This window comes from Lissotriton vulgaris, chromosome 6 (assembly GCF_964263255.1).
Source record: "Lissotriton vulgaris chromosome 6, aLisVul1.2, whole genome shotgun sequence".
Taxonomy (NCBI): Eukaryota; Metazoa; Chordata; class Amphibia; order Caudata; family Salamandridae; genus Lissotriton; species Lissotriton vulgaris.
The window spans coordinates 1701099565-1701118630 of NC_141694.1; the positions used below are offsets into that span (position 1 = coordinate 1701099565).

General features: G+C 45.2%; 1 protein-coding gene across 1 annotated transcript in view; it reads left to right on the forward strand.

Annotated features, from left to right (window-relative positions):
* Nucleotides 1-19066, forward strand: part of SPATA17 (spermatogenesis associated 17) — an 895854-nt gene that overhangs the window by 304369 nt on the left and 572419 nt on the right. Inside the window, exon 4 of the mRNA XM_086925466.1 lies at nucleotides 11733-11783. Coding sequence (XP_086781592.1) covers nucleotides 11733-11783 — 51 coding nt within the window. The remainder of the gene's footprint in view (nucleotides 1-11732; nucleotides 11784-19066) is intronic.

Sequence of the window (19066 nt, forward strand, 5' to 3'; positions counted from 1 at the left end):
CACTCATGTGACGCCCCCTTCATGTAAATTAATGCAGAGGCCTATTGCTTTACTTTTAGGGCTGCGTTCCAGCATACACAAAGTTTTGCACTGGAAAGTCAATTCCGTATCAAAGCTTTGCGCTGGTTTGCGTCACTTTGGGTGACTTTTGCACAGCTCAAAGTCTTCATAAATTTGCTCCTTCGTGCTGTTTCTCAGTGCTGTAAATAACAGGTGTTGCCATTCCCCATTTTAATGATACTCATGTTACTGACATTCAGTAGGATAGAAGGCTGAGGGACTTGTAGATCACCATTTATTGTACCAGTCAGCATTCAACTGTCTCAGCCATCCTATTTGAAAACTTTATGTGGCACTGCCTGTGTAAAATTTCTGGCAACAAGGTACTAGTCCATTTATTTATTTAATTGGAAGCTTTATAGAGCACTACAAGCCATCTAGATAGCTTCAGAGCTTTGAATCAGGGTTAAACAGATGATGATAACGCCATAACTGGATAGACAATGATTGTTCAACTTGGAGGAAGGACTCATTTTAGGCATTTGACTATAACGGACCAGAATCGGACATTGGTAATTGTGGGTTAGCCATAAGATTGTTTGGATCAATCATTTGTTAGTCGTTTTCTGAATCAGTTTGAGTCCAGTTCAAGTCCTAGTCACATTGGGAGGGAATTCCATAGAGGAGATTCATAAAAGTGTGGATGTCTGCCACCGAACTTTTTGTATCGGTGTATTCGGGTGGACAGTAAGTATTTTTTTTAAAGTTTGATTTGATTGAAGATAAAAGCAAGGGGGGAGGGAGGGAAAAGAGAAGAAACAGGAAATGGATATCACAATAAGTTACAACTTAAGGAAAATTACAATACCTTCTTTCAATGAAATCTTATGAAAGGCAGGCAAAATGAGCATGAAATGGCATGAGTAAAAATAAATAATAAAACAAATGCACTGTATGATAATAAAGCAAAGGGAAAAGAAAATTCATGGTGGTTTGCGGACTTCAACTACTGCAGGATCCAAGGAGGAGCTTCTTGGGGCAATGGAGAAAAGGAACGTTACCAAAGGAAGCCAAATAAGGTCTTGTTTAATTGCCAGGGAAACGGGAGATACAAAATTGGTGTCCAGTCGGTGGTGAAAACAAACTGCATTCCACCAAGAACGATAAGACACGTTCGCAGCTTGTTTCCAGTTGGACGTGATAATGTGGAATGCAACAGCTATTAAGAGGTCAAGGAGCAGGAAGTGGCTAGGAGATTGAGGGAGGTCAGGAGAGAGGGAACCTAGAAAAACAAGAGCAGGAGAGAAGGGAATCTGAAAATGGAAAATCTTTTGGATTTGGGACCATACAGAATTCCAGAACCTGGATACATGTGGACAGTTAAAAAGCATATGTTTTAGGTCTGCTGAGGGAAATTGGCAAGACCAACAGGGAGAGGGAGTCTCCGAAGAAAAACGGACAGGGAAAGTGGGGTAAACAAAACTGTTATAAATAAAGTATAGCGTTTGGATGGTGTTGGCAGCTCTAGAGGTTTTATGAAGTTTGTTACAGACTTTATCCAAAGAAGAACCGACCAATCTTGAGAGAGATCTGACTCACAAGCAATCTCAATTTTAGATTTCACTCGGTCAACTGTGTAGCGGAAGGAATTATAAAGGGAGGAGGCTGAGGGAATGGATTCTAATAAAGAGGAAGTGGCTTGACGGTCTAATGGAATAACCTTGGATGCCGGCAATGATTGGAGAAATGAGGTAAGGACAGGCAAAAGTAAGTCATATTGTGCACGAGCACTGGAGGGTAACAAGAAAGAGGACTGGAGGTCCGAGAAGGAGAGAGGAACATTGTGAGAGAGCAATTGAGAGATCCAGCACAATCCACGAGAGTGCCAAACCTTCCAGTAAATAGTGCGATTACGAATTTTAAGATGAGAATTAAACCAAATAGGTAGTTCATGAAGAGTAAGAAGGGAAGGATAAGATGAAGGTAAAAAGGGAAGAAGAAGAGGACAACAATGAGATATAATAGGCGTGTGAAGACGGGCGGGGTAATACGCGAAGGAAATAAGTTCACAGAAAGTGAAGGGAGAAATAAAGGAAGATTCCATAGTTAACCATAAGGGAGGATAAAACGGAGGATCTGTCGAAAGCCGTCGGGAAGTCTGTTTCAGAGAGAAAGCACGGTGGTATTCTTTGAAGTCAGGGAAGCAGACACCAGCATGAGTTTTATCTTTCCGAAGTGTGGCAATGGCAATCCTAGGACGCTTGCTGTTCCAAAGGAATTTTAAAAGCAGAGAGTCAATTTCTTTGAAATAAGAAGCTGGAATATGCATTGGGAGCATAGAGAGGATGTACAGAAGGAGGGGAGAAAGCATCATCTTAATAGAGTTAAGACAACCCCACCAGGATAAAAAGAGTAGATGCCAACGAGTAATAGCCGCTTCTATCTTCTTAGAAATATAAGCAAAGTTCAGCTTGAGTGTGTCCGACAGACGAGGTGTGAACAAAACACCGAGATATTTAATTTTTGATGACTGCCAAGAAAAACCAGATTGAGCGAAATGATGTTGCTGACAAAGAGGATTTGAAGGAAGGACCTCACATTTATCGACATTTAGGCGATAACCAGAGACAGCGGAAAAAGAAGAAACTTGCTGCAGAAAGGGAGACAAAGAGGAAAGAGGGTCAGAACAATAAAAAAGAATATCATCCGCATATACTGAAAGTTTAACTTGATTGGAACCAAAGTTAAACCCAGACATTTGATCATCTAGACGAATCTTAGTAAGAAAGGGTTCCAAAGCCAAAACAAATAAGAAAGGGGAAAGGGGACAGCCCTGATGTACACCTCTATGTAAGGGGAAGTAGTCTGAAGTCATGAGCGCGGCCTTCGACACTGTAGCACATCACATCTTACTGCAGTGTTTGAAAAAAGGAGGAGTAAGGGGCAGAGCTTTGGAGTGGCTAGAATCGTTCCTACGGGATCGGAGCTTTCAAGTCGCCCAAGGCCCTCATCGGTCTAAGAGTATTATGCTTAATCAGGGAGTGCCCCAAGGGTCTAGCTTGAGCCCCACCCTCTTCAATCTCTATGTATCACCTATAGCAGAGATCACGGAGAGATTTGGGGTTCAAGTAGTAACCTATGCAGATGACACCCAATTGGTGGTGTCTCTTGCACAGTCAGACGGGGCAGCAGCCAACAACTTCTCAATGTGCCTACAAGCCACAGCAGTTTGGATGGCTAATAACTGCTTGAAATGAAATGGCAGTAAGACAGAGGTGCAAGGTGGTGGGACAGGCACCATCGGTGTGGACATCTGCATGGTGGCCGCAAGAGCTGGGGCCTTTACCCTCACCTAGTGAACAAGTGAAGAACTTGGGTATCTGGATAGATAGCAAGATCTCCTTCGAGCAGCATACCACTCGGGTAGGCAGCCAATGCTTCTGCATTTTGAGAACTATGAGGAAAACGTCGGACCTTCTCCCCACGACAGCCAGGAAGACCATAGTCCATGCTCTGGTTACCTCGAGATTGGACTATGGGAACGTCCTGTACTTAGGAGCCAACAACAGATGTATCACTAAGCTTCAGCGGATACAGAATATGGCGGCCCGCATGATCCTGAAATTACCCAGAAGAGCACCATCTAAGAAAGCCCTGGAATCCCTCCTTTGGCTTCCGATTAAAGAACAGAGCTTTATAAGACCCTACTGTTCAGCCATCGTATCATGCAGGGAAAGGGGCCATCTTACCTGCTGGATCTATTGAATCCGTATATCCCGGGCCTGGACCTGAGATCTTCAGAGAAAGGGCTGGTGAAGGTACCTAGGTTCAGAAGAGCTCGGATGGGTGGACGCTCCTTCTGAGTACAAGCTGCTCAACATTGGAATAAACTCCCATACGTAATGCGATCAGAAGTCTCGGAACGTATCTTCCGGAAACAACGTAACACCTACCTCTTCCCTCTGGATAGAGACTGAGGAGGTTAATAGGGGAGAACAGGGTGGGGATGATCCGTCTGTTGCCTAGGCCAGTCACTCTTAGCGCGGGGACACACTGCTCCCAGTGTAACCATGCGCTTTATAAAATGTATTATTATTATTATTATTATTATTATAATCCCATTAACAAAAATGGAAGCTTGGGGATTGGAATAGAGTAAGGAGATGATAGAAATAAAATTAGAAGGGAGGCCAAACCAACGAAGAGCCTGAAACATAAAATCCCATCCAATCCTGTTGAAAGCCTTTTCTGCATCTAAAGATATAGCTGCGAAAGGGAGGTCTAACTGTGAAGCTCTGCTGAGAATATTAAGAAAAACCCACGAGTTGTCAGAGGAAAGACGACCCTTAACAAACCCGGATTGTTCGGGACCAATTAGATCGGGCAAAAGGGGATCCAATCGCAAAGCAAGAATTTTAGCTAGTATCTTGTAGTCCGTGTTGACAAAAGAGATCGGGCGATAGTTCTTGCAAAGAGAGTGGTCTTTATCCTCTTTGGGAATTAGGCAAATTAAAGCCTGTTGAAAGGAACCGCTCGAGGACCCTGCTGTTAGAAAGGATTGGAATAAAAGTAAAAGCTTGGGAAGAAGGAGAGAGGCAAAATGACTATAGAATTCAATGGTGAAGCCGTCAGGACGAGGGGCCTTCCCATGTCTTAGCTTAGATACCGCAAGAGAAATCTCGGAGAGTGTTATATCAAGGTTCAAAGAGTCCGAATTAACATGGGACGTAGAAAGTGAGGGGAGAGATTGGAAGTAGGAGAGAAGCTCCGAGGAAGTGGAGATCTGTTCAGGGGTGTACAGAGTATCATAGAATTTGACAAATTTGGAAAGAATGTCCTTGTCTTTAAAACAGGATTCACCAGAGCAGGACCGTATAGATTCAATTTTTGCACATTCTCTTCTCATTTTTAAATAGTTAGCGAGGAGTTTACCCATCTTATTTTTGTCACCATAGTATCGGGAGTTGTATTTTAATAAGAGATTAGAAGCTGCTTCAGTTGTAAACTTATTGAAGGAGATTTTTGCCTTAATAAATTCAGTAAGAGAAGTGTCTGAATTAGAGGAGTAATAATCCTGTTCTAGACGTTTGATCACTGCCAGGATTTGAGCAGACTTGGTCTCCCTAAGCTTTTTCCGTCTTGCCACAAAATTGATAATAAAACCTCTAGAAGCTGCCTTGAATGAGTCCCAAACCATAACAAAAGAATAATCAGGAGAGTGATTAAAAAGGAAAAATTCATTTGCGAATGTGGAAAATTCGGAGCAAAAAATAGGATCTTGAAGCAGAGTGTTGTTAAACCTCCATCTGCCTGAGGGAGGAGAGAACGGAAGGAGATCTAAGTCTACAAAAACGGGAGCGTGGTCAGAGAGTAAAATGGAACCTATTTCAGACCGGATGGCATGCTGGGAGAGGGATTTGCTAAGGAAAATATGATCAATGCGATATTGGGATTGGTGGGGAGGGGAGAAAAAACTATACTCGCGAAGGTCTGGATTGCAGAGTCTCCAGATATCAACCAGAGCATTATTCTGGGAAGTTTTGACAAATTGTGAGTGCATTTTGGAGGGTACAAATCTGACTTTAGAATGACGGTCAAGAAAGGGGTCCATAATTTGATTACAATCCCCACCGAACAAGATGTAGTCCCCGGAGAGGGAGGCTAGCTTGTCAGAGATAGAGGGCCAAAAGGACTTATCCACTCCAGTAGGGGCGTATACATTGAAAAGAACAAGGGGAATATTATCAATTAGCAAATTAACAATGACCGGGACAGTAAGTTTTAACCAACTGGATGGGAAGTAGGGAAGGAACAGTCTAGACAGATAGTCTAGTAATCAGCCATGCAGAACTTTTTTGGATGAATCATAGGGATTTAAAGTTGCCATGCTCTTCAGTAAGATGGCAATTTTCTGCTTGAGGTGGAGTAAGGAGGGGACGCCTCCGAATAGGCTCAATGGTGCAGAGAAGCTTGGTAACTAATTTATTTGAGAAATGAGCTGGAGGTTCCTGTTGAACAACACACCCAGGGTGCAAACGTTTTACACAGGTTGAGGATTGGAACCCAAAGAATCAGGCCAGTAGCAGGGAAAATGGGCTGGACAAAAGAATCTGAAAAGCAGAATTACGGTATTCTCATCATTTAGGCACTGACAGTTTTTCTGCATTTAGGATAAGCAAGGAGTGACTTTCAATGAGCTGCCCGATCCGTCATCAAGTCTTATATGTAACTGGGTACTGTCAGCATAGAAATTATCTCATGTTGTACTAATCTAGTATTCTGGTGAGATGTATCATGTGGATATTTAAAAGCATGAGAGCTTGTGGACCCCCTATCCCCAGCAGGTGATTGTAGCAATTCTAGAATGGAAAGAGCTCAGTTTGACCTGCTTGGTATGGTGTAGGAGGAAGGAGGAGAACCAAGTTAGTGCTCTTCATTTTATATGGCTGAGAGTTTCGGACAATCAAGAAGCATCCAGTAGTCAATGTTATTAAACCCTGCTGATAGGTACAGTAGAAATACGGCACCCAATATGCTTTGAACAAACGAAAATAAAAGTTCTTCCCTGATATGTAAAAGTGTGGATTCTATACTTCTCCATGGTCTGAAGCCTGATTGAAAGTCGCTATGGCTTCCATGGGTTTCAAGGTGAGAGGAGAGATGGTGTGCAACCACAGTTTCCCGCGAAGCATTTTGATTGTGGTAATGAAGAAGGGCAAGAGGTTTTCTCATAAATCCTAGGAAAGACCAAAGGGCTGGAATTATGGTTCATGGTCACCCATATCTCTATGGAATTAGAATCATTCTTTAGTGCATTAGCATGCCGCAGAGATGTGGGCTTGGAAATATACATTGTTTAAATCTAATTCGGGATGATCTGGAGCCACTGGAGTGCATCCTGCAAGCCTGCAGGTTGGAAGGTCTTAAGGTTAGTTCCAGTGTCTTTCAAGTGCTCTGCTGCCGTGCTTAAGAGAGATTTTCAGTGATCATTTGTTGGGCTTCCACAAGTTCCTCTTATGTATTGAGAGAGGAGCTGGGGAATCCAGTGCTGTTGTCATAATTTTTACCATGCGCACCAAGAGGTCATTGAGGGAAGGTAAAGGAGGATCTGGGGTGTTGTTGAGCTAATAGTTGAGTTTATCTAGTCATTGGTTGTTTAGATTTGTTCTAGCAGTTCTGAGATGTGAGAGGAAACTGTGATGGTGCTTGCTACTAAACTCATTTTCTAGGATGAAGGTGATTAGTGTGTGGTCTAACCTGGAGATATTGAGCGCCTCTTCCAGGAGGATAGGTTGTGAATAGTGGAGAAAATAATTGTTTATTGGAGAAGTCAAGGGTGTCCATGTGGGCTTACGGGTTGGAAGTGTTATCAACCCATATGTTAAATTCTCCTGTATTGCACACTTGAGTTGAGATGGAAAGCCTGTACAAGGCAAGGTCTTAGAGGTCAGATGGGAACAGGAGCGGCCCATGCAGGTAAGAGTGGCGGGGAAGTGGGGCCAGGTTTGGGGAGGAATTTGAAACTCGACTACAAGGGAAAATTAAATAACAAATTAATTTTGCCTCATCGTCTGTCAAAATCTCCCTCTTCCCAGCCACCGCCCCACTTCTCTGCAGCTGGATAGGAAGGTAACAAGGCTTATTTGGGGAGTGGGGTAGAGTGCAGATTGTCACAGTTTATGATTTGTTCTAATGTGGGATAGGTTAATGGCTTAACTGAGATCGTGGAGTGATGGATTCAGGCCACTCTGCCTCCTCTGTTATCAATGTGGTTGTTTGGCAGGAGTAGGCTATGCATGTCAGGCAATGAGGCATATTTAAACCTGGTCTCACGGACAGTAAGTAGGGAGAATCTAGATGTTAAATGTTTTTTTACAGTAGATCTACTGTTAAGGAAGGCACCGGCTATCGTGTTCACTGGAAAAAGGGAGTAGTGGGGGAGTGGTGAAGGCACTAGAAGGTGGAAGGTCCCAGGCTGAAGCTGTAAGGGGGTGTGCTGGGGTGCAATGGGAATGGGTGTCGTAACCAAATGAAGTGGTTAGGCAGAGGTTGCCTGATGTGGTTGCCGTGGTCAAGACTACACTTCCTAGCTTGGGTGGATTGATTCAAAGTTATTTAGAGTTCATTGTTTACCTTGAATCATGTATTTTCCATTGTTCTACAGATTTTTGGTAAGATTAAGGTGAAAATTAGCTTCTAGACTCTTGGGATAATTGAGATGTGGGAAGATGGGAATTCCTGTTTTAGGATGGTTAGCCATAAGTTGATTAGAAAATGTTGTCGGTGGTGATAACACCTAACATGTGGCTGAAGTAGTTATCAGTGGTCAAGGTATCTGGATGTTTAAGTACTACATTACATTTGATCTCCCCCCCCCTGATTTTAATAGGGTAAGCCATTGTGAAAAAAAGATGGGATATGTCTGGAGAGGCAGTGCTTGAAGGTGTGGGTAGGGGACATTGTGAATGAACGGGCTGAACTGGCAGTTGTCAGATGAACTTTCTGAGTTGCGATATGGCAATGGGTGCAGGGCCGATCCCAAGAGTTAGAATTACAATTGCTGTGTCATGGGGGGAGATACCTTTTCTAAGTGATAAATTGTTTAGGATTGAGGACTAAGTGGAGCAGAGGAGGACATTTGTGAATATACCAGTGTTAAATTGAAAGGGCAATGTCACAAGGGGAGCTAGTTTTCCTGTATCCTCAATCAGAGTTTTATCAATCCAATGGTGGGGCAGAATAGTTCACAAGTTGATGGTTTATATAGAAAACTATTTATAAAAATGGCTGGTTCTTTAGTATGCTGGTGGTGGTCTAATATCCCTTAAATGGTGGTCTAGAGGGAGATTGCCTGGTCAGTCACATAGACATAGATGGTTACTTCGACTAAGTACTGCAGAGTGGATCTGTGACCATACTGATCAGTTATAGTCCAAGGTCTGTATTCCTGATTCCAGTTGGAAGATGAAAGGCCTCTTCTGCTGTTGTGGATGTCCTGCCATCATTGTTGTCTAGTTTCCATATTAATCGGTGGCAGTATAGTGATCCAGAGGCATGTAAGAAAAATAGATGCCCCAATATGGCCAAATGTCCATCTCTTGCCACCCAGACATAGAGCGATGGTGACATGTGCAGCCATTCCGCAAGCAAGGTGCAGGTAAAGAGCAGGGGCTCTTTTCCTTGAATTCTTGTTCTTGCCTTTGCTGCTGCAGAGTCTCAGTGTCCTTCTGTTCCTTTCCTGCTTCTGGGGCTGTCAGCCTGTTACTTGTCTGTGGGTCCCTATATGGATGAACAGTTTCCCTCTGTGGTTTTCTTTGTTTCTTACAGGGTTTCATGGTCTTCTTAAGCCTTCTTTGCACTTGATTCTCCCAGCCTGTGTTGGTACTATTGACCTACATCCTAGCGTCTACAATGAGTCAGTCTCTTTTTGACTTGGGAAGAAAGGAGAAGGGATGTAGGGATTTCAGGTGTTTCCTTCAGGGGTACCTTGCTGCTCTCTGCACCACATTCCTCCTCCTACACCATTGACATTATGTGCTTCCTGTTGCAGCGGTCGCTGATGTGGCTGGGCCCATTGAGTGGGGACTCTGGACTTCCTAGTTTGGGTGCAGCTTGTACATCATTATACTATCCACTTGATGTTGCTGTGTTGGGTTATCCCTTGGTGTCCCTTCTGTATTTTTTTGCTAGGGTAGGTTTCTTGGGTTTCTGATTTCTCAGTGGGGGCGTCTCTTTCTTGGGCAGTTTCCAGTAGTTCACCACACTTCATTCCTTGACTTTACCTTTACGGTTCTGGTGTTTCCCCTGATAAGTTGTTCTTGATTCAGACTTTGGGGTCTTTTTTCATCTTGCTTTTGTACTGCCTGCCATATTGTCTTTGTGTCTTTTCTCTGGCCTCCTCACAGGTCTATTTTATTTGTTTATTTATATCATTTATAAAGCGCACTGTTACCAACCGGTGTCCTGGCGCTGTAGTGATAGCTCCCATGGATTCAGGCCTCCTGCCTAGTGAGTGTAAAGCCACGTTTTAAGACTTTTCCGAAAGGCCAACAGGTCCGAGCTCTGTCTCAATGTCATAGGTAAGGCATTCCAGGCGTTGGTCGCCCTCTAACAAAACTTCTGCCCCCCAGCGTGCCTTCCTAATACGAGATGTCCTAATCAGCCCCATACTGGCCGACCTGAGCTGTCTACCATGCTTGTACCATTTCCCATTCTGCCCTGGTGAGTTTATGGGGCCCTTTTGAAGAGATTGCTTTCTCTTTTGACCTGCGTCCATGTGTCCTGTTGTTGTGGAATGTTTGGAGTCAGGTTGCTGATTTGGTATATACTCATGTATGTAAGGATTGGAACGAGGAAGGCAGACAAGGGTTTTCCCCCCAATTAGCTACCGGTAATCTTCATTGCTCCAAATTCTAGTGTCTCCCTCCAGAGTCCTCCATAGCTCCCTTCCTTCCTTCCTCCAGTTAGCATCTAGTATTTCACTTTGACCAGGATTCTTCTGTGGTGGGTTGGTTCAAGTTTGATCCTCGAGAGAGGGTTGGTGTTATAGGATATTGGATAGGGGGCAGTAGTGTAGAAAAGGAAAAGGGCTATCCATTTTGTGAAAGGAAAATATATATATATATATTTCCATATGTGAAATATAGGGATATCTGACAAGGCGTGAGAACTCACATTGCATACATAAAGATTGTGATGAAGAACACTAGAAATTAGGGTAATAAAGATTGCTGAAAAGTAATCCGGACAATATTGACCAGCGAATTGAAGCAATCAGAAAACAAACCGTGGTGGTACCTGCACTCTGTTAGTGCTGCGAAGCTCTATTGTGGCAAAGCAGCTCTTTAATAATCTCTGTATTATATTGACATGGCTGAGATGTGTTGTGCTTGTGGTTAAAGCTCGCCAGCTCGGCTTTGGCTGTCTGTCTGGTAAATACCCTCTAATTGTACAGCAGGAGTTATGCCGGCCCCGCTGGAAGGAGGAAAGGATCGGAAATGAAGTGGCGTCGGTGTGATCATTTGTAAATAACATATTGCAGCCAACTGTTTCTTAATTGCCCAGACTGTTGATAAATAATCCAGTCCTGCTGCTCTCCACAGACAATTTGCTTTGGATCAGACTAGCAAATAAAAATAACACTAATTATTTATGACTTTATGATGTTAAAATGAATATTAAATGAAACAAAATTCCCAAAGATTACTCGGGAGCCAGCTAAGTACATACCGTTTTGTGCAGATGCTTTGTAGACACGGCCTGCCCCTCCGCCGCCGCCGCCACCGTCTCCTCCCAGGGCTGCCACCGAAGACAGCATCCCTTTGCATTTTTCATTAAACCAGACATCTTGAAATATGAATTCCTTTTATGTTTCTGTGAGTTTTGGCTAACAGATCCTCAGTGAATAAATCATGCAATCCTACGTGTCACCAGCACTTGTGAATATTTCTGCTTTGTTATTCTATTCTCAGTAGAGCACCATTGATTCTCAAACTCAGCGGAGAGCATTTTATGATCATATGTCTCCATTAGCCCCTAGTTTGACTACCATGGATTTTCCTGCTCGCGCCTGCATTATGTATTAGCGAGCCCAGCTCTTTAATTCAAAGTGTAATTTTATTCTCTCTGTGCATATAACTATTTTTATTATGCATTATGAATGTAGATTTTTACCTTTTATATGTAAAGATGTCTGTCGTGACTAACATCTCCTTCTCCCGTTCTGTTCACAGACAGCGCGTTCTGTTATGAAGATGAATTTCTACAACGCAATGGCTGTCAGGGTAAATATGTCTTTCCTTGTTATACAAATGAAAAGTCAATTGTGCTGCGAATTCGCTTTTAATGCATCAGGCAAAGCAGAATAATATAAAGTTGATTAATATCCCCGTGACTGTTTAAATTAAAAGCTTGTAATTAAGAATGTTTACGTCTGCGTGTGAGTGTGAAGTAAGCACAGAAGTTCAACTGTGGTTTAAACTATGTTCTCCACGACAAGTAACACAATCAATTCCTAATATGTCCCGAAAAATTGGTACTCTCTTCTTTTTGCACTCTGTGTATCCCGTGCCATTAAGTGGGGTGTAAAACCACCCCTCTTATCAAGAGTCGGCTCTATGGGGGTTCTCTTGATTGTCAACCCTTTGGCTTGGAGTTGCACTCTTCGCTCCCACCAATGGCTGCCCCACTGCTGTCTCTGCATCTCTCTCTCTGTTGGAGCCATGTGTTGGCTGTTCCGCATGTCACCGGGTTGGCCAAAGGCTGCGTACAGTGTGGATTGGCCAGTCCCTAAGCGGTTAGGCACAGGTTGCCCGAGGGAGTTGGGTGTATGCTTCATTTTGAATATGATAAAAAAAAAAACAGAAATTCACTGAAAAAAGTTATGTTATAGCTGGGTATGGTCATAGGGTCTTATCTTACGTTAAAAAAGCGCCAGAGGTTCACTGAAAAATACAAAGGTTATAGTGACATTATAGGTAGGAGATAAGATGACATAAGAGACGTTTCAAAACAAAAAAAAGCTGAAATTCACCTGTTATTGTTTCATGAATTTAGTATAACTTTTGCCCCCATAATGTGCTACTTTTGTCCTCACACATTACATCGCTCATGACATATTAAATTACTTCATTGATGATGTCACTGATAACATCTCAAATTAATTAATTGATGACATGACTGATGGCATCTCAGATGACATAATTCCGCGATACTGCTGTTCACGTTATTTGAAAAAAGAAAGTGGGGTTATGTCGAAATATATCCTCAGCAAAAATATTGTGGCACTAGAATATCGTGTCAAAAATATCGAGGACCAAGATATCGAGATAGTAAGCGCATATAAGTAAGTATAGGTTTACTTTCCTTTATAAAGTGAATCTATAATTACCTATGTGTACCTTGTCAATATTTTGGTCCTCGATATTTTTGACGCAATACACTGCTGTTGATATTAAGGTGGAATACTAAGAAAGTTATTAACAAACAATTACATGTATTAAATACATCTCAGTTAACAACCAAGTTTTGGTTCTTGCTCAAATGTGAAAAAGCACCGATATTCACAGAACACAACACTCGCCATAACTTGCGTTGCCCACACGCTAAAAACACTAACTGGCCTATTGCACAGAAGCTGAGGAAAGATCCGGTTAAGAGAACAGCATTGCAGGCACCATAAGTTGTAGTGTGGTTTGCTTGTGCAAAGTTGAACTGCAGATCTGAGTCCTCTAATTGGCAGCCTCTAAGAAAAATTCTCTTGTAGAAGCCATTTAATTATGTGGGGCAAATGCCCTCTCTAATCCGGTCTGTCTGGTCATAGCTGTTAATTGCCCAAAAGTTCAAGGTTAGCTAAAATGCCATCCTGCAGTCTAGCAGTTAGTGGCTTTGTAGGGATCACCACGTGTCCCCCTCACTGTACTGCTACACCCTAAAGTCAGAAGGCGGGTTGTTTGGTGGTGAAAATTCTCCAGCCACCAGGTTACCCTAGCCCTGGGTCAGGCAAACACTGTTACTCTAACAAAACCTTGTCTACCCCTTAGTAGTGCGGAACTGAGACAGAAAACTACTAAGGAGAATGTACAGTAGGGATCAGCAGTGCCAACACAATACTTGATCATGAAAACACTCTGCAAAGCTACTAAAACCGTTTAGTAAAATGAAAAAGTATGTAATGATTAAAAGGGTACTAAAACGACAAATGGGTCGTTCACTTCAAAAATATAGAGTTTCTGAGTAACAGTTCTAGCATGTACCATCAATGAAAGCTCATACACGTTAGTCACAAGCGGTCACTTCCACTACAGACTGCCTTTTGCCATCAGACAGGCTAGAGAAGCTCACTGAGAGTCAGACTCCTTCTGCAAGAAGGCACAGTTCACTGCTTCACAGAGTGCCTCTGGGTATCCCTGGTGTATATCATAAGCAGGCAGAATTTACTTCAGTGGGTAATTTGTAAAATAAAAAGTGCCGGGGCTCTCCTTAGGAGGCAGTGTTAACAGGGGAAATGTGCTGGTGGAAACCGTCTCTTGACTATAGCGCCGGCACTTATTATTCTGGAGAGGACTTGGCCTAATGTAGGGTGACCAGACGTCCCAAATTTGCCCGGAAAGTCCCAGTTTTCCACCAGCTGTCCCTGCAGATTTTGGCAATTGTGGCTCATGTCCCAGTTTTTAGAGGATGTTGACTGAAAACAGTGAGAGGCTCTTTTTTGGGTGTTCTAAAGCTTTGCTAGTTAGCAACTGTTATAAGTAAGCATTTTAATCAATCGGTATGATTTTGGTTGTAGAAATTACATTTTATTTAGTTTCTTAATGCATCTTCTGTGATCCTATGTTGATGGCAGCTGTCATTCTGAGCCATTCCGTGGATGAAAAAGTGTAGTCCTTCTTCTATTTTTCCCAAATGTCCCAGTTTTTGGTTCTCAAGATCTGATCACCCTACCCAATGGCTAGAACTGCCAATTTTGCAGCTGGGGAATCAGGTTCAAGTCTCGGTGTGCCTCAACATCCTGTAATTCGGGGGCAGGAAACCATGTGCTTTCTAAAGGAGTGTGTCCTTAATTGGTGCTATAAGCGCCGCTGCCAGGGATTAGGTGCTGGTGCTGAGCACTGAATGCACCGGCTCAACTTAAGCACTAATGTCGGCCGCATTAAGGAAACAAACACATGCAGTGAGAAACCAGTTTGTAATTCTCAACTCACAGAATGAAAATACCAGCAGTATCAAGTAGAGAAATAGGAGGAGAACCCTGCGTAAATTAGATTTTACAGCACCACCTATTTCCAGAGTCCAGCAACCCTTGTATAAATTTGTGCTCTCTAACTTTGGCCTTGCCCATTAAGGGGGTTCTGGGAGCCTACACGTGGACAGGGCAGTTCAGGACTATTGGACACACCTTCATGCATATCTTAGGCTGAAAGACCCGTCGACACACCTTTCAGAAGTGGTGGGTGTTTTCATGGCTCACATGGCACCTACACTGCATCCTGTTTTCCTTTAAGGAAAACGGGCTGCATTTGAAAAAAAAACTGCTTTATTCAAAAGCAGTCCCAGACATGGTGGTCACAAATTGCGAGTCGCAAATGAGTCGCAATTTGCGAGGCACTGTTTTGCAGGTCATACATCTGGCCCTAAATGTCTCAAGCATTGCTGATTAGCTGTAACTGTGCTGCTTGTAGCGCTCTGGCATCGCAGCGCCTGCATTAATCAATTGTTTGTGCCTCGCATTGCTCATATTTTGTAACTGTGCCACCTCTAGTGCTCTGACACCGTAGCGCCTGCATCTTAAGTTTGTGCCTCGCATTGCTTTCAGTAGTACTACCCATTCCTACCTGGTTAGTCTGCTACTCTGCTAGCAGCCATTTGCTTCATCACGTTTGTTGTGGCGCCTCCCTGCTCGGACATACACCCCGCCCTCGGCCTCCCAGCTGTCCCTCCCCCCCACTGAGTGTTCTGCCCCGACCCTCCGCCATCTACTCTGTGACCGTCCGGATTCCTCCTGAGACGGCCGCTCCCCCACGCAGCTCCTCACCCGCCTGCAGTGGTATCGTAGCGCTTGGGCTGCAGACTGATTTGTGCCTCGCATTGCTGATTAGCTGTAACTGTGCTGCTTGTAGCGCTCTGGCATCGCAGCGCCTGCATTAATCAATTGTTTGTGCCTCGCATTGCTCATATTTTGTAACTGTGCCACCTCTAGTGCTCTGACACCGTAGCGCCTGCATCTTAAGTTTGTGCCTCGCATTGCTTTCAGTAGTACTGCCCATTCCTACCTGGTTAGTCTGCTACTCTGCTAGCAGCCATTTGCTTCATCACGTTTGTTGTGGCGCCTCCCTGCTCGGACATACACCCCGCCCTCGGCCTCCCAGCTGTCCCTCCCCGCCCCTCCCCCTCCACCTTCCATTTAAGACTGATGTCCCAACGCGCAGCGTCCACGCGCTACGGCCACGCCGAAGGTGCGCCAAAGGTAAGCCCGTCTACGCCCGTCCGCGCCTGGACCGTGCCCAGCGCCAAACCCCCTGGCCCCCGTACCACCCACCCCTCCCGCATTACTTATGATGCCACCACTCTCCTAGCCCTTAACCCCGGCCGTTCCTCCAACTGCGTCCAAGCCGCTCCTGGACACACCCATGGACCCTTCTCTTGCAACTCCTGCAAGTTCGACGGCACCAAGAACAACTCCTCATCTACGAACACACAACAGATATCCGACCCCAACCACCTAAAATGCATCCTGCTCAACACCCGCTCAGTCCACAGGCACGCCATCGACCTCTGGAATCTACTAGACACCATCTCTCCGGACGTCGCCTTCCTAACAGAAACATGGATGAACGCCTCCTCAGCCCCAGACATCACCATTGCCATCCCGGAAGGCTATAAAATCATCCGCAAGGACCGGACCGACCAAACAGGAGGAGGCATCGCTATCGTCCATAAGAAATCCATCCGCATCTCAACCGGCTCAGACGTCAATCTCGCCAACACTCAACACCTTCACTTCCAGATCCACATCGACCCCAAGACCACACTCAGAGGCACCCTCTTCTACAGGCCACCAGGACCCCGCGCACAATTTAGTGAAGACATCACGGACTTCATCACTCCACACGCGCTCCCCTCCGAGGATTACATCCTTTTGGGAGACCTCAACTTTCACCTTGAAAAGAACAACGACCGCAACACCATCTCCCTCTTGGACAACCTCGCCAACCTCGGACTTAAACAACTTGTCACTACCCCCACCCACATCACAGGTCACACACTCGACCCTATCTTCACCTCCAGCAAACATGTCTCCTTCAGCCACACCACAGCTCTCCTCTGGACTGACCACAGCTGCGTTCCCTTTACCTACAACAAGTCCACATTCAACAACCATCCCCAACCCACTCTGCGAAGAAACTGGAACAAAGTCACCATCGACCAGATCTCCTCATCGCTTCTTCAATACCCCCCCGCCCACTCCTCAAACCCCGACCAAGCAGCCAATAACTTCACCCAATGGTTATCCAACAGTGCCGACATCCTAGCACCACTGAAAAAACGACAAATCAAACTAGGCAGCAAGAAGGCCTCCTGGTTCAACGATGATCTTAAGAAATCCAAGAAACTCTGTCGCTCCCTTGAGAAAGCCTGGAAAAAAGACCCAAACACCAGCACCAAAGACGCCTTCAAAAACGCCACCCGCATACACCACCAACTGATCCGGAATGCCAAGAAAGCCGCTTTCAAGGACAGACTAGATAGCAACGCCCACAACAGCAAGGAATTATTCAACATCGTCAAGGAATTTACCAACCCCTCAGCCAACTCCAACGACATCACCCCCTCTCAAGCCCTCTGCGACTCCCTAGCCTCATTCTTCCACAACAAAATTGCAGACATCCACAACAGCTTCGACAACCGACCCGAAGACCAACCAACCCAACCCTCTGCAGGTCCCCCACCCCCCTTGAACACCCTCAATGACTGGAACCCTATCTCCACTGAAGACACCATCCATCTGATGAACTCTATCCACTCAGGATCCCCACAGACCCATGCCCTCACCACATCTTTAACAAAGCAGACTCCATTATAGCACCACACCTCCGAGACGTCATCAATTGCTCCCTCAACTCCGCAACCTTCCTGGAAAGTTGGAAACACGCCAAACTCAGCGCCCTTCTGAAGAAACCCACAGCTGACCCCACCGAACTCAAAAACTACCGCCCTATCTCGCTCCTTCCATTCCCGGCCAAAGTCATCGAGAAAGCGGTCAACAACCAGCTCGCCGCCTTCCTCGAAACCAACAAATCCCTCGACTCCTCACAATCCGGCTTCCGAGCCGAACACAGCACTGAAACCGCCCTCATCGCAGCAACAGACCACATTCGAACTCTACTGGACAATGGAGACACAGTCGCCCTCATCCTCCTCGACCTCTCCGCTGCCTTCGACACAGTCTGTCATAGCACCCTTCTACAGCGCCTCAAAAACGTCGGAATCCAAGGAAAAGCACTGGAATGGATCACCTCGTTCCTCACTGGAAGAACCCAGATAGTCCGTCTTCCACCACTCAAATCAGAGGTCTCTGAAGTCATCTGCGGCGTACCACAAGGATCTTCACTCAGCCCCACCCTCTTCAACGTATACATGAGCCCCCTCGTGACCATCGCACGCCAACACAACCTCAACATCATCTCCTACGCCGATGACACTCAACTGATCCTATCTCTCACCAGAGACCCTAACACCGCCAAAACCAACCTGCATGAAGGAATGAAAGAAGTAGCCGAATGGATGAAGCACAGCCGTCTGAAACTGAACTCAGACAAAACAGAAGTCCTCATCCTAGGTACCTCCCCCTCCGCCTGGGATGACTCTTAGTGGCCGGAGGCCCTTGGAAAAGCACCCATCCCGACGGACCACGCTCGGAACCTGGGAGTCATCCTAGATTCCTCACTCTCGATGAACAGACAAGTCAACGCCATTTCTTCATCTTGCTTCAACATTCTTCGCATGCTCAAAAAAACATTTCGTTGGATCCCCACCGAAACTAGAAAAACAGTCACCCACGCACTGGTCACGAGCCGCCTGGACTACGGAAACACCCTATACGCCGGTACCACCGCAAAACTCCAGAAAAAACTCCAACGCATCCAGAACGCTTCAGCCAGGCTCATATTAGACATCCCGCGTAAAGAACACATCTCTGGGCACCTGAAAAACCTCCACTGGCTCCCCATCAATAAGAGGATTACTTTCCGTCTCCTAACCCACGCACACAAAGCACTTTACGAAATTGGACCTGAATGCCTCAACACACGACTGTCCTTCTACACCCCCTCCCGCCAGCTACGATCCTCAAACCAAGCCCTTGCCACTGTACCTCGCATCAACAAAACCACCATGGGAGGGAGATCCTTCTCCTACCTGGCAGCTAAAACCTGGAATTCACTTCCCACTCACCTTCGCCTTACTCAGAACCACCTAGCATTCAGAAAGCAACTTAAAACGTGGATATTCGAGAAGTAATTCCCCACCCTTCTTCAAGCGCCTTGAGACCCTCTGGGTATGTAGCGCG